This window comes from Notothenia coriiceps, unplaced genomic scaffold, assembly GCF_000735185.1.
Source record: "Notothenia coriiceps isolate Sejong01 unplaced genomic scaffold, NC01 NC01_scaffold00018425, whole genome shotgun sequence".
In the NCBI taxonomy this organism is placed as follows: Eukaryota; Metazoa; Chordata; class Actinopteri; order Perciformes; family Nototheniidae; genus Notothenia; species Notothenia coriiceps.
This window is the reverse complement of record NW_011351126.1, coordinates 475,762-490,536: the sequence shown is the minus strand read 5'-3', so window position 1 is coordinate 490,536 and position 14,775 is coordinate 475,762. Positions and strand designations below refer to the sequence as shown.

The following is a 14,775-nucleotide window of genomic DNA, read 5'->3' as shown; positions in this document are numbered from 1 at the left end:
AAATAATTTGCCCTAAGCACCTTGAATGACAGTTAGGTCCCTTTGTCCTCCTTAATCAAAGTGTATCCTCCTGTTTTGCACAATGTTCAATTAAGGTCATTTTGCTTTGCTCTTAACCTGAAAAAAGAACATCCGATGCTTTCTCTTTGATGTTAATTTTCTTAGCTATTCAACTTCAACCCACTAAACATGTTACCAGAATCATTTTTTATTTGAAAGTTATTTTCAAAAAATTCAATGCATGTTTTGTGAATAGATTGCCATGATTTTTTGCACAGACATTCATGGTTCCTAAAAGGACAGCTATTCATGAAGTTGGTATTCTTTTTGACTTTACCTACAGTGCAACCATTGGATCAAAGATTAGGACATATTTTGGAACAGATAATGTAGGGCCTTGTTTAAGCCTCAACTATAGGTCTGAGAGATTATGCCTAAAACGATTTCTGAAATGCATCTATTCAGTGGACAACTGATAACTCTATAACACAGAGTACATAATGAACACTTACGTTACATTGATAAAGCGCTGAAAGGAGAGAAAGGATGCAGCGAAGAGCTCGTAGGTTCTTCTGACGTGTAACATCTCTTCACATTTGAAAAAAAAGGTGGCTCTTGAATTCGAATTTTAGGAAATTAGTAATCAAGAAATAAATGCATTCCTCCGTGCACTGAAACTACTGAATATCCTCTCAGTGGTTGTAAGTGTGGATCATGTGTTCAACACTCATCTGATTATAGATATGACTTACACAAGGCTGCTAATTGAATGATCTGAGAATCTTAATAATAAGATAAATGCTTTTATATAGCACATGTCCATGTCTTCGTGACCATGCAAAGTGCTTTGCAAGCCAGCATTGACCCTTTAACACACACATTCATCATGAACAAGAAACATTCAACCCACACTCACTGAGCAATTTGAGGTTCTGTATTTTACCCAAAGGTCACTCCACATGTAGACTGTAGGCATCACACCACTTCTGATTAGTGGACGACTGGACGTCTGCTCCACCTTCCAAACCACAGCTGCTTTCTGCTAACTACAAATTACGATCCTTTAAAGAAACTAACTCCGCATTTTAGGACATTTGTTGAATCGATTTCTTGCTAAGTTTTTGATGAGAAAATGTATAATATTCCATTTTTTTGTTAAATATAAAGTGTTGGTCGTCAGCTCATAAGCTTAGCTTAGCATAAAGAGCTCTGCAAAGGATAAGACCTGTTTTTTCAAGCACACCTGAGACTCAATAGTGAATACATTATATCTTGTTGTTTAATCTCTCTAAAAACCCTCTGTAAAACCTGAATGAGTTTCTTTATAAGTAAAGCTATAACCATCTCCTTACTGTAGCTTTATGTTAAGCATATATGTTTGACAGTGATATCGATTTTATCATATACTTCTTGTCAAAAGAATCAAATAAGAGACATGAGATATGTCTTACATGATCCACAATCGCATCACTAACCCTGACATTACCTATCTTCTGACATTTTTCCCTCTAAAGTATTTAGACAGATATTGACATTTTCATTATCTGTAAATGAAAATGAAAATGCATTCATTTACACCTTCGCCTTGAACCTATTACCGGTTAGTGAGTCCCTTTCTTTCACCCACCATCTCCTCTTTTGTTTCATTGTATTGTGACAGCATGTGTTATAAGCGCTGAAGTGGCCCGAATGGAAACCAACCAGTTTGCAGCTCGCAGTGATGAGGTGGCCATGACTTTGTGATGGGTCAGATTGGAAATTTAGCCAGGCCACCAGTGAAGGTAATGGTTTTCCATGGATGGCAAGGCTTACATGGAAAAGCTAAAGGAAGAGGGATTGAGAATGGAGACTGTGGATGGGGGGTATGAGTAGGTAAGCAACATAAAGAGCCATTCTCTCCTCCTTTTTTTCTTCTGTCACTTGTATCAATCTGTCCCTCCTCCGTCTCTTCTCCCGTTCCTTGTCCTTATCAGATTACTGAGGACGCCTTCTTTCTAAAGGTGCTACTAGACATCTCCAATAACTTTGTGTGTGTTCATGTGTGTGCCTCAGTTTGTGCCTGTGTGTTTTCATGACAGTTATGGGAGCTTGTCATCGTGCTCCTCTAGATCAATGGAGCGCAGTTGCCTAGCAACCTGCTGATCGGGAGGAAGGAGGCGGGGGAGAGAGAGGGAGAGCGGCATAAGATTAGAGAAGAGAGAGATGGAGAGGTCTGGAGAGAGGGAAAGGAAGGAAGAAGAGAAGTGGGTGAGATCAACAGTAAAGAGTGCTGTGGTTGGATGACAGGAAATAAGACAGTGGAGCTTAGTGCGTCGAATCTGTCTTTGTGTGTAAGAGGACTATGAGGAGGAGGGAAGTGGTAGGTGGTGGTGTGAATGCATGAATTGTCCCTATGTGTGTGTGTGTGTGTGTGTGTGTGTGTGTGTGTGTGTGTGTGTGTGTGTGTGTGTGTGTGTGTGTGTGTGTGTGTGTGTGTGTGTGTGTGTGTGTGTGTGTGTGTGTGTGTGTGTGTGTGTGTGTGTGTGTGTGTGTGTGTGTGTGTGTGTGTGTGTGCAAGAGTAGTTTGGGAATGATGAGTTGGTGTTGATACTATCGCGCTAAAATAGAACATCAAAGCGCTACCATGGTGACGCCAGCAGCACACTCTCATTTAGTTGCTGATTTAATTATCTTAATCTTAAAGGGGAACAAAGTGGCTAAACACACTGCATTGGGAGGGAGCGGCGGTAGAGATAAACAGTAGGGAATGAGCAAGAAAGGATGGAGGGGGGCGGGGGGTAAACATGGAGAGGGAACTTAGAGGGAGATTAATTTGGACAGGAGGAAATGAGGAGAGGGGAGACGGGTGTGAAGAAGGAGAAGGGAGGAGAGCAAGGACGAGGCAAATGAAATGAGAGATGGATGGAAAGAGAGTCTGATGATCAGGTGTTGGTTGGCCTCATGAGAGATGAGCACATATGCTCCAGATCGCCTATGATATTTACACAGTCTCCCTCTCTGTGCAAGGAGGATGGGGGAGGAAAGAGAGGGCTGTGAAGGGAGGATGGGGTGTCATTATAAACGAGGGAAAAAAGAGGGGAGGGATGGAGGGACAGAGGAGTAGCTGTACATCCCAGAGGTATACTCTGTGACTGAGTTAGAATAACATGTGGAGGCAGAGTGGCTGTTAAACTTTATGGGGGATTGAAAATGGACAATTAGCATCTCAACGATCTCACTGTCACCTGGAACATTCTCCCCTGTTGTCATAGTAACCCTCCTCTCGCCGCTCACACTTCCTAAATCATGCTACCCCTCTCCGCATTGGCCTGAGTGCATATACTTGTACCTTGATTCTCCTGCACACTCAGACACCCAAATGGCCCACTCTGTGTGTGTAATCAATACAAATTATATTTTGTGTGCTTCTCGTCTGAGGCTGTTTTTCATTAAGGGAAATCTTAATGCTGTGGCATACGATGATGATCCAGACAACAGAGTGTGTTTGTGGGAACCATTTAAGGAAGGCCTTTTCATGTTTCAACATGAAAAGCCATCCTGCACAAAGGAATGGATTTCCAAGTGTTGAAAAACTCGAATGGCCTACACATATCCTTGACCCTCATCCAACCCCTTAATAGGAACTGGAACGCTCGCTACAAGTCAAGCATTATCACCCAACATCCATACTCAACCTTACTGTCGCTCTTGTGCCTGACATTGTGAGAAAAGCAACCAGAGAAGTGGAATTTGTCATACGAGGAGATTAATGCCCGTGGTTTTGGAATGAGATGTTTAACAGCAAGCCTTTTCCATTGCAGAGATGAATTTGACTTTGTTCAGGTAATACACATAATATTAATGACGGCTAAGTGTCCAAGGCCAAAATCATAAAACTTAAAATGCCAAATGAAGTTCAACTATCATCCTAAAGAAAATGTGCAACCTTTTTGTGGATGTTCAATCAGTGTTGGTGGCAAAAGTAGTCAATGATGAAATACATTTCTAAGTGTGTGCTATATTGAGCCATGCCGGCAGTGCCTACATGTACCAGAATGCATTTGGAGCAAGCTTTTGATTCCTTGCCAGCAATCTCCTCTTCCAAGGCTAATGCAGCCGCAGCCTCCCTCTGATGCATTTTCATCCTTATATTAGTCTGGCTCGAATGAATACGGCTCAATATCCAAGTCAACCAAAACACTGTATAATGTATCCTCGTCCATTACATCCTCTGTGCTCCATTTTTGTCGACTACTTGATTGTCATCCAAAAAAATGTCTCAGGAAGAACAACAGCATGCACTAAAGATTTAATCTATTAAATTAACTACATTTTCCATCAACATTAAATGGACACCTATATGAAAGGTTGAGAATTATACCTTCAACGTGTCAAAATGTCTTCCATGAAAAAAGGCATGTTTGGGTTTCTGAACTATTTTGGCCATATAGTGTAGTGTGTGAAATCCCAATGTGCTGCTCTTGATCTGTGTACAAGTCTATCCACTTTATTTAAACCCTTTCCTAGCTCTGTGACTTCCATTTAGCTTCGGGCATTATGCCGCTGGAGTATTTTCCATGTGTGCTTGGCAGTTATCACGGCATTCCCAAGGCTGTGAGGCTAAAGGTGAAAGATTACGATGTGTTCCTTTTTACTGGTTCCTCTGTTCATTAGCCACTCTTAAAGTCTGTTCCAATCCACAGAACTGCTCTGACCCTTGACCCCTTACTGTAGGGCATGTGATGCCCCAGGCTGAGAGAGGCTGCATCGCCATGACAACCACTAGCTGCTCGCAGGTCAAGATTTATGGTCACTCTGATGCGCACAGACACACTGTAAGCCCCACATGCACACACACATAATCGTAAATCAGTGGCGCGAAGGCTAATGAACTATGGATCTTGAGTTTTTTTTTTATTTGGTCACACATTTAAGCCCTCACACACACCTTTTCTCCTCTCATTCAACCTCTCCACCCACACACACACACACACACACACACTGGTACACACACTCTGACAGGCTTTATTTGGCTCTTGTCGGTCACTCTCCATCTGCTGGTCAGATGATCAATGCTAATGCCTGTTGAGAGTTCTAATGACACACAGATCTATACACAGATGGACTGTGCGTTTGCTCCTGTGCTTGTGTGTGTGTTTGAGCCTTGTGCACGTGTGTGTGGGCGTCCATGTGTGCATGCTTGTGCACATGGGCTAATGTTATTTGTGTTTAGAAATTGCAATCCTTTGATGAGAACAGGTCAGCACTATTGTTATAAATGAGAGTAAGATTGCAGGGAGGTGACCTCTCTTACCTCACACACGGAGACGCACTCCTGCACACACACACGCATACACACATGCGCACGTTGCTGTTTTGCGCTATTGGCAAGTGGAATTAGTAAATGTATGAGCTACACAGAAACTCATTACAACACGATTAGAGACAAACCTCCCATTTAATCTCATTTAGAAAAGGGTGGTTGCCTGTCAAACACACTCACGCACACTCACACTAACTCACTTATGGGCATGCACAAACACACACTCATTTGTACAACTTGTACACACACAAACATTACCCTCTTCGTATGAGTGACAGCAGGGATGTTTGTCTGACTCATAAAAGGATACTCTTATAATCATATGCTCAAACCAGTGTGTACGCACAGTGTTTAAATGACACAGTGAGTCTTATACATGCATGTTTATACCATACCCCCATTAAAAAACAGAGATTTCTCTACATGTGGCACTTCGACTCCTCCCTTCCTCACCCCCCATCTGTGCCTCGTGTCACCATTTGCAGCGCATACTTGGTAAACCTCACCGTCTCAAGCTCCAAACACTGTAGCACAAGCTGACATAAATGCAAGCACAAAATATGGGTACACAAACACATAGGCTGCTGACAGATGAGTTTTTATTTTTGTCTGTATATTCTCTCTGCTGGCAGTTCAGACACATACACACTCATATATATATTTATATATAAAGAAAATATGTACACACACACACACACACACACACACACACACACACACACACACACACACACACACACACACATATACAGTGACCTTCTCTCTGCTGAGTAGGCAAAGAGTCAGGGGTCACTGCCTGCTGTCAGCCTGTCAGAGAGGGGAAGTAAGGAGAGGCAGAGGAAGAGCAAACGTGGTTGGAGGAATGTACAGAATGGAGCTCCTCCGCCCCATCATTCAATAAAGACTAATGCAATCAGAGGCGGCCCATATCTGTCACGGTTAATGTTGGCTGATAGAGTCGCAGCAATTTAAAACGCTCATGGTATAATGCATTTCCCTGTGCCTCTTACAGGCTGATGATGCATCACATCACGCCCTGATGGTTATTGTAGAAACAGATAACCTGCTCTGCAGCTGGCTGAATGAGGCCTCCATTATGCCTGACCATCTTGTTCGTTTTTATCTTAATCGGTTACAAAGAAATGTCATTCTGTAATCCATTTAAAAAAACTAAGTTACCTGAAGTTCACTGATCAATCATAGAGGATTAATCCACATAATTATATCCTCTGTTATGATTTTGTCAAGCAAAAGCAATGCTCACACAAAGGCCTCAAAGAATGTCCGTCACTCGAGCAATCACTTTCTCACAATGGATGTTTTTTCCATTGTGAATATATTCCTGGAAAATCGTTGATACAAAATTCTCTGCACAAGCACTTCTTACAATGAAAGAGTCGTGGAAATGCTGTTTCACTAAACAAGACAAATTGTGCCTGTGTGATGAGATACTTTCAACCTGTTTCTAAATCAATAAATGTGTTAAAAAATGTGCTGACTTATTAGAAAGGGGTTGAAATAATCTGACTGCATTGGGAGATATTTACTTTAAATATTTCAAGATGACAATAATGTATATATAGGCTCAATTGACACATTACTTGATACAATATATATTTTTTTAAATAATAGTTTATAATGACATTCCACCGCATTTGCTTTCATTTCTAATGGGTTTATTGTTCTACTAATTAGGCTTTCTTTTTCTCTGCCAAACTGATTTTCCAAGCTAGAATAAATGTGCCGTCCTTTATCAAAACCTTTTTTTCCCATTAACTTTAATTTTCTGCAGTTAATGATCTCTTCATGTGATTTTTTTCCTTTGTGTATGTTGCTCTTCGCTTAAAACTTGTTTCACCAGAATGTTCCGTGTTTTTCCTCATTGCATAGGGAAGAGATGGAAGAACGTTATTATTTTATAATGCCATTTGGTCCAAAAGGTCAGCCTGGCCCGGGGATTGGGGGAGGGAGATAAGGAAGGGGGAAGAAGTAGAGGAGGAGTAGACTTTGAGAAGGTTTGTGGAGGGGTGGCGGTGGTGGACAGTCCAATTGGATACCAGGTGCTGATGTTGAGATTGTTTCCATAGTAACTCCTCCTCCTGCTCCTCTCATTCTCCCCACTTCCCTCTCCAACACTCCCCTCACACATAAGAGCACACAGGGAAAAGAAAGTGCATAACTCCATGCTTATCCTGGTCTCTGTGGTAATCAAATTCTGCTCTAATATATGTCGCTCAAATCAATGTTAGCCATCTTGCTCCAGCTGTGTGGTCCTACAATATACCGTGGATCATACGGTAAAGCTGCCTTCTGCCAGTTGCCGGCCTTGCTGGAGCAAATACATGTCACTAAAACAGTAAGCAGCCTGTACAATCTCACTCCAAACAGATACACGTAATGACATCTACAGTACAAAAACAGGAGCGATGTAAATGTTGAGTGGACGGCTGCAAACCGTTATGTTCTGAATGCTGCTCCATTCATCGTGTCTGTATAGTGTATCTTGAATCGGGAACTCAGATCAGGTCAGGTCTATTCTTTTTATTGGAGGACCCAACCTTCACTAGCCAATTTTATAGCTCTACTCTTACAAACACAAGTCCAAAGTGAGTGTTAATGCAGAATAAAGCAGAGTGAACTCTGATGTGCTTGCTCGTCAGAGACAGACATACAGATTGAGAGAGAGAAAGAAAAAGCAGCAGCAGCTGTCCCAGGGAGCCCAGGGAGGGCACCTCTGAGCTGGGCTCCTCACAGCTGTATTCCAGGCTGGAAAAAACCCCTGTGTGTTTCTCTGTGTGTGTTTGCTGATGATTTTGCATTGGATTGTGGGATTATTTTAGCATATTTGTACATGTAGCAATGTAAACACGCTTTATACACAAAAGTATACACCTGAACAATACAGGTGTTTGTCCTAATGCCTCAAGCAATATGTAGTCTAGGGCACAACAATCAAATACATAACATACTTTAAATGCGTTATTATTATTTGCTTTACATTTATTTGTTCTTATTATTTGTATATATTATATTGTTTTTTACTAATAGTATTAACCCTTCACTGTTAAATAAACAAATATATAGCTTGTACTGTATATGTATGCAAATGTTCATTTTATCTCCTAATATTGATATATATTTTTAAATATACATTAAAAATAATAATATTTCATGGAATAATATTCATATCTGACCAAATTACAAGTAAACCTCGGTGGTATCTCATTCATTATATGGCTAAAAGTGTGTGAATGCTCAACCATTTCACTGGCATCATGTAATTATTGAACACATTTAAGAAACCTTGGGCATGAATGTGTTGCTATAACAGCCGCCACTCTTTTAAACTATCAAGGCTATCCAAGAGATTTTCGAATCTGGCTGCAGATTCCACTCAGCTCTCAATTGGCATCCCAGTTTATCCCAAAGGTGCTGGTTAGAGCTGAGGTCAGTGCTCAGTGCAGGCAAGTTAAGGCTTTTCTTACCAAACTGGGAAAAAAACATGTTATTATGAAATTGATAGTGTGGGCAATGTAAGGTGAAACTGCAAAAAGCTTTCCCCCAAACGGTTGCTGAAAAGTTTGTTATACAATTGTATTTGTAAAATTGGGATTTCATTAATTGTTTGTTTTTTGTCCAAAATATAAAGCGTAGTGGGCATAAGTACAGTGACAATCTTCGTTGTGTTTAGCCATGTACGGGGTATTCGTCTGTTCATATGAATTAGGCGTGTGTTCTGTATGAGTGTAACTGTGTAAGGGAGAAACAGAAACAGATGGATGTCTGTTTTCCTTTTCATTTCACCCCCTACACACTTCATTGAATCGCTGACTTGCTTACAGACGCTCCTGAAGCACTGGTAACGGCCATCGTCACTGTCACTCACGGATTTAATCATTTGGTTCTACCCCGGTTCTCGCCTTATTTTCTGCCTCCGGTAATTGCGTTTCTGTTTCGTGCGGGCGGTAAGTGCGCGCTGTCCAAGGTGCTGCAGCAGCGCGTAGCCCCGCCCATCCCCTCTACATCACTCTCTCACACACACACACACACACACACACACACACACACACACACACACACACACACACACACACACACACACACACACACACACACACACACACACACACACACACACACTCCTTCTCTCTCTCTCTTGCGTCCACGTGACTTTCCCTCTGCCGAGTCTCGCGAAGAGCATCAGACTGCACCTTTTCCCTCTCAAGAGGACGGAGAGAGAAGAGAGAGAGAGAGACATTGAGTTAAAACAGAGAGAGAGAGATAAGGAAGGAGAGCTAGAAAGAGAGAGAGAGAGCGGGAGGGAGAGAGAGAGAGCGCAAGCGAGGGGGAGAGCAATAGCACCTTGTCGCCTGGAGGCGAGCCTGTGATAATTTTGTCCCTGTTCGGTAGACCGGCTCTATCTACCACCAGGCGCGCCGGTGCTCTCTCCTCTCTCGCGCCTTTGAAATCCTTCTCAGATGGAAAGGGAAATCGATGGGTCGCGCGCCGCACTGTTGTCACGGAACCACCAGATGTGCGTGAGGTAGGTCGGTTTTCTAACCTAGATATGTGCCTGCATTGAGGGAATCCGCTGTTCATTAACCGGGGCGGGGCTGTCACATCACAGTTACAGGTTGGGATGTAGATTAACACAGTACGTGATAAAAAAAATGAGTAATTACCGTGTTACTGCTTAGCTGAGCTGTAGTTAAATGCTAGGGCGCGCAGGTGATGAGACTGAACCCCAGTGTAGTGAAGGAGCGGGCGTGGGGGAGAAAAAATGGAGAGGAGCTATGGCCGCAAATCGACAATCGATATTTCAACCGCATTCATTCACCCCGTCTATCAATAACCGTGATGTTGCCGCTTTTCGTCTTCGAAAGGTTCGCGGAGAATAAACTAGGCTATGTGTAGCCAACTGTGTGTGTGTTTGTGTGTGTGTGTGTGTGTGTGTGTGTGTGTGCGCGTGCGTGTGTGTGTGTGTGTGTGTGTGTGTGTGTGTGTGTGTGTGTGTACAATGCAACCCATGTTTGTTATGTTGGGTGAGAATGTGTTCAGTTGTTGGAAATGAGCTCCGGAGACGTTAATTCGATAACGCGAGGCGAGTCATCCGCCGCAGCGCGCGGTGCTGCTCCCGCTCTTTGTGAACAGATTCGTTGACAGAGGCGCGAGGTGGCCACCGCTATTACTAAACATAAATAACTCCGATACAATCATTTAATAAATAACTTAAAATAAGCACACTCGGTTTCGTTGTCACTTCATATACTGTCAACGTCAAGTTTCGAAAGTGATAAAAAACATGTTCTCATCATGATGTTAAGGCGGTCGCAGGTAAGCCACCTTATACAAATCTCCTGCGGCATGATGGGAGATCTACTGAGGAGGTGCTTTGTGTGTATGTCTCTGTGTGTGCCTATACTGTACTTGTTTATCCCAGTCTATGGTTTATCCACAATCCTTGATGCTATTGTGTTTGTTAATTATTTTTTATAAACACTCATGATCTGGGCCTGTTCAATTTGTAAGGAGACAATGTGATGTCTGTGTCTGTGTCTTTGTCTGTGTGTGTGTGTGTGTGTGTGTGTGTGTGTGTGTGTGTGTGTGTGTGTGTGTGTGTGTGTGTGTGTGTGTGTGTGTGCAAAAATGCAGGAGAGGGTAATTTGAGAATAATAGCAGGCTCGTATTTTGTGTGTGTGAGAGTGTGCATAATTGTTTACGTGTGTGTGCGTGTGTGCGTGTTTTTTTGCGTGTGTGACCCTGGTTGATTGTGCCGTCTCTGTTCTCTCTGTAGGTCGCTGGAGAGAGTGATGACGTGGCAGTGAAAGACGCACATACCTCACTCAAACACACTCACACAGATATTTGCCCACACACTCTTTTATTCTTGCCCTACTAGGATAGAGAGAAGGGGTGAAGTTCAGCTATGACGGCGCCATTTCTCTCCATTACCAATGTGTGAGCCACACACCCACACACACACACACACACACACACTCTCATACTCCGTGGGGAGTTGGCTTCATGGGGGATAAGGCCCTATCTAGGGCACAAAGATGGAATTCACATTTGTCACTTATTTAACACTCACACAGATGAACACACAGATACACACTCCTGGAATCTCATATGTCAGAAGTGAAGAATGAAAGACTGAATGGAGAGGAGGCATTGATCGTATCAGAGAACACACAAACACCAGACCAAGGCAGAAGAAGATTCACCAAGAGTGCTGAAAGGACAGAGGGAGCTGCTGCTTGACCCCTTTCCCTACTGGGGCTGTATCATATAGAAGCCTCGCTCTGTGAAGAGCACTACCAAAAAAGCAGGGTGCACCTGAGCCACAAAGAAAGGGTTCCACCAAGTGCCCTGCAGTTGTCACAATGAGCTGTAGGCTAGAGGGAACACCCCAGCTCTAGCCTCTATCTCCTCCAGTGTGTGTGTGAGTGCGAGCGCGAGTGTGTGTATGAGTGTCATGGCGGTGTGTGTGTGGGCGGCAGCCCCCCTGCTCTTCCTGGGGCTGTGCCTGTGCAGCGTGGGGGGCCAGGCCCATGGGGAAGCCCTGGAGTTTGGAGGAGTGTCCAGCCAGTGGGGGCGGTTTCCGGTGTGGAACGCCTGCTGCGAGAGTGTGCTGAGCTTCAGCCTGCGGACTCACAGCCAGGAGGGCCTGCTGCTCTACCTGGATGATGAGGGTTTCTGTGACTTTCTTGAACTGTTGCTTCTCCACGGCCACCTCCGCCTGCGCTTCTCAATCTTCTGTGCTGAGCCAGCAGAACTGCAATCAGGTGTGGCTGTGAGTGATGGGCACTGGCACGCAGTGCGTGTCAAGAGGGACTGGAGGAACACCTCTTTGGAGGTGGACGGACGACTGGAGGGTTGGGCGGAAGTGAAGAGCAAGAGAAGAGACATGACCGTATTCAGCCACACCTACATAGGCGGGGTGACGCCAGAGCTACACTCCTCGCCGCTGCGCCTCACATCCCCTTCGGTACGGGAACACCCCCCCTTTCGTGGCTGGATCACGGGGGTGAGCATCAACGGCACACAATCGACGTTGGAGAGCTCAGGGGGCGTCACAGTAACAGCTGGCTGTGGGCCGGACCACCAGTGCCAGAACGGAGGGGTGTGCAGCGTGGTCAACGACCAGGCCGTTTGTGACTGCTCCGACACCGGTTTCCAAGGGAACGACTGCAGCGAAGGTAAGGCCCAGAACCATGCTGACCCATCATATGTACATCTCATACTTTACATTAACACAATTGCACACAGACATACACACACTTACATCTGTGGATCCATATCAAAATTATACTTCCAACTCAAAAAGTCCTTCAGTGTAGACATCTATTTTTCATTCACACCCTCACAGCTGCCTTTCAATTGGTGCCTATGGACCTGCAGCCTTCACAACAGTGCAAAACATGCATACTGAATATGTTTGATATTGATTTTTCATGGCTGCCAATGAATCCTAATTTAGTATGAACCTCCATAACGAAACCTCTTTACAACAAGTGCAGTCCTTTTAGTTGAGCTGGGGCTTAGTGCTTGACAACAGCTGTTGCAGTCAGACTATCAAGCTCAAGAGTCTGGAGATTTGAGACAAGTTACCCGAAAATCACTGTAAACCTGGCTGGTCGTGTCAAGGCCTTGATGGGCTCAGTTGGTGTGTTTGGCAAAACACAATAACCATATGGATCCTGTATGGATGTGGTTGTTGGCTCGTGTTGAAAGACTTTAATTGGAACTAGGCTAAGAGGCTGGAAATCGGTGGTCGTTACATGGCTGACACCTGGCTGCCTGTGTTAATGGATTTGCATTGATTCAAGATGGCCTTCACAAGATCAATACATAGGGTGAAATGAAGTGTATACAATATATGGCCTGCCAATAACTTGGACAGCATGCAGCCTGATAAGATGCCCTGTGTGTGTGTGTGTGTGTGTGTGTGTGTGTGTGTGTGTGTGTGTGTGTGTGTGTGTGTGTGTGTGTGTGTAGTATGTGTTCTTATGCAGTATTAAAGAGGAAAACATGTCTTGTCAGTAGTACTTGATAAATATAAAGAACTTTGAAAGTAAACAAACTTTTATGTTGAAGTGGCAGAAGACAAATGCTGTTTCGCTAATATTTTAATGTCTCAACTCTACAAGAACGCCCTCCCTTAATAATGTCAAACAAGCCTGTGGTCAATACAAGTTCCATTATAGAGGGCACTGTAATGTTGGCCATTAGAAAAATGAAACAGCTGTTTAATGAACTCAGCCACCTTGTTATGGGCAGTACTGCAAATGCTTTCATCTCCGTGTGCCTTGGCAGTGTGTGTCATCAGATTCGCTTCAGTTCATTCAGAGCCAATCTGCATTCTTAATCGTTAGCGCTCCCCATTCCTATTCTTTTTTCTTTTTGATGCCAGCGATACCTTCCAGCTTTCGCCTCAGCGATTTACATTTTTAAATGACACAAATGCATCTGCCAAAGAGTGGCCTTGCCGTATATGCGCTTGTCACCGTTTGTCACCGACCTGACCTCACACTCCACCCAGCACCACTGTCAGTATCACACCCCCCTTTAGCCACCCACTGTATCACACCCTAGCATTTAGTGGACACTGGGATGGCCTAGGTAACCATGGAGACAGGACTAATAGGGAGACCTCATGCCAGCAGTGTTTCTCCGTCCTTGCTCTTACGTCCTTCCTCCCTACCCCCATTCCTTAGCTCCTTGCTGCCTAGAGCTGCCTGCAGCCGCCTGCAGCTGCCGACAGCTGCCTCAGCTTGTAGTGACTTCAGGCATCATGTTTGACACAAATCGGCTGTATTTATACATGTGTGTGGTAAGGAGTATGTGTGTTTGTATGTTTATGTATGACAGGCATCCTCAGGGCTATAATGGCTGCCTTGACCTCTGGTGTTAAGTATTCAAGCAGGTGGGGAGGGTAGCTGGTTGATTATGCTCACTTGTGCTGGAATTAACTGAGAGACAATTATGATTTAAATAGAATTAGTCAGAGAAAAATTCAAAAATAACTGATCAAAACTAGTTTTCCAATGCGTATTGTCAAATTACATTTGATAGTACATTATATTTCTAAGAGTTTTGGACAGAATGTTGAATAAAACAAGCTAACTGATCAGATCACTTTGGGCTGTGCAAAATTCTTAGACATAAATCGAGAAAATAATCTGCGGATGATGAAAGTTTTTTTTAATTTTGTCAATCAATTTATGGTTAGAATGATCTTCCATGAAAGAAGATCTGTCAAATATTTCACTCTTTTCTCTGTTTTATATCAAATTAAACTGAATATCTTTGGGATTTGTACTGACAAAATAATACATTTAAACACATCTTTTAAGATTAAAAAACAGGCATTCAAATCTCCCTTTTAGAGACCAAATGATTAGTCAATTATTCTAGAAAATTATTTCATAATGAAATTCATTGCAGTCTTACATTTAAAATGACTTGTAAAG

At 43.4% G+C, this 14,775-nt stretch overlaps 1 protein-coding gene across 1 annotated transcript in view; it reads left to right on the top strand.

The window, feature by feature from the left end:
* Positions 1–9,478: 9,478 nt before the first annotated feature.
* nrxn1a (neurexin 1a) overlaps positions 9,479–14,775 on the top strand; it is a 52,614-nt gene continuing 47,317 nt past the window's right edge. The window contains exons 1-2 of the mRNA XM_010777685.1: positions 9,479–9,845; positions 11,097–12,501. Coding sequence (XP_010775987.1) covers positions 11,769–12,501 — 733 coding nt within the window. The 5' untranslated portion in view covers positions 9,479–9,845; positions 11,097–11,768. The remainder of the gene's footprint in view (positions 9,846–11,096; positions 12,502–14,775) is intronic.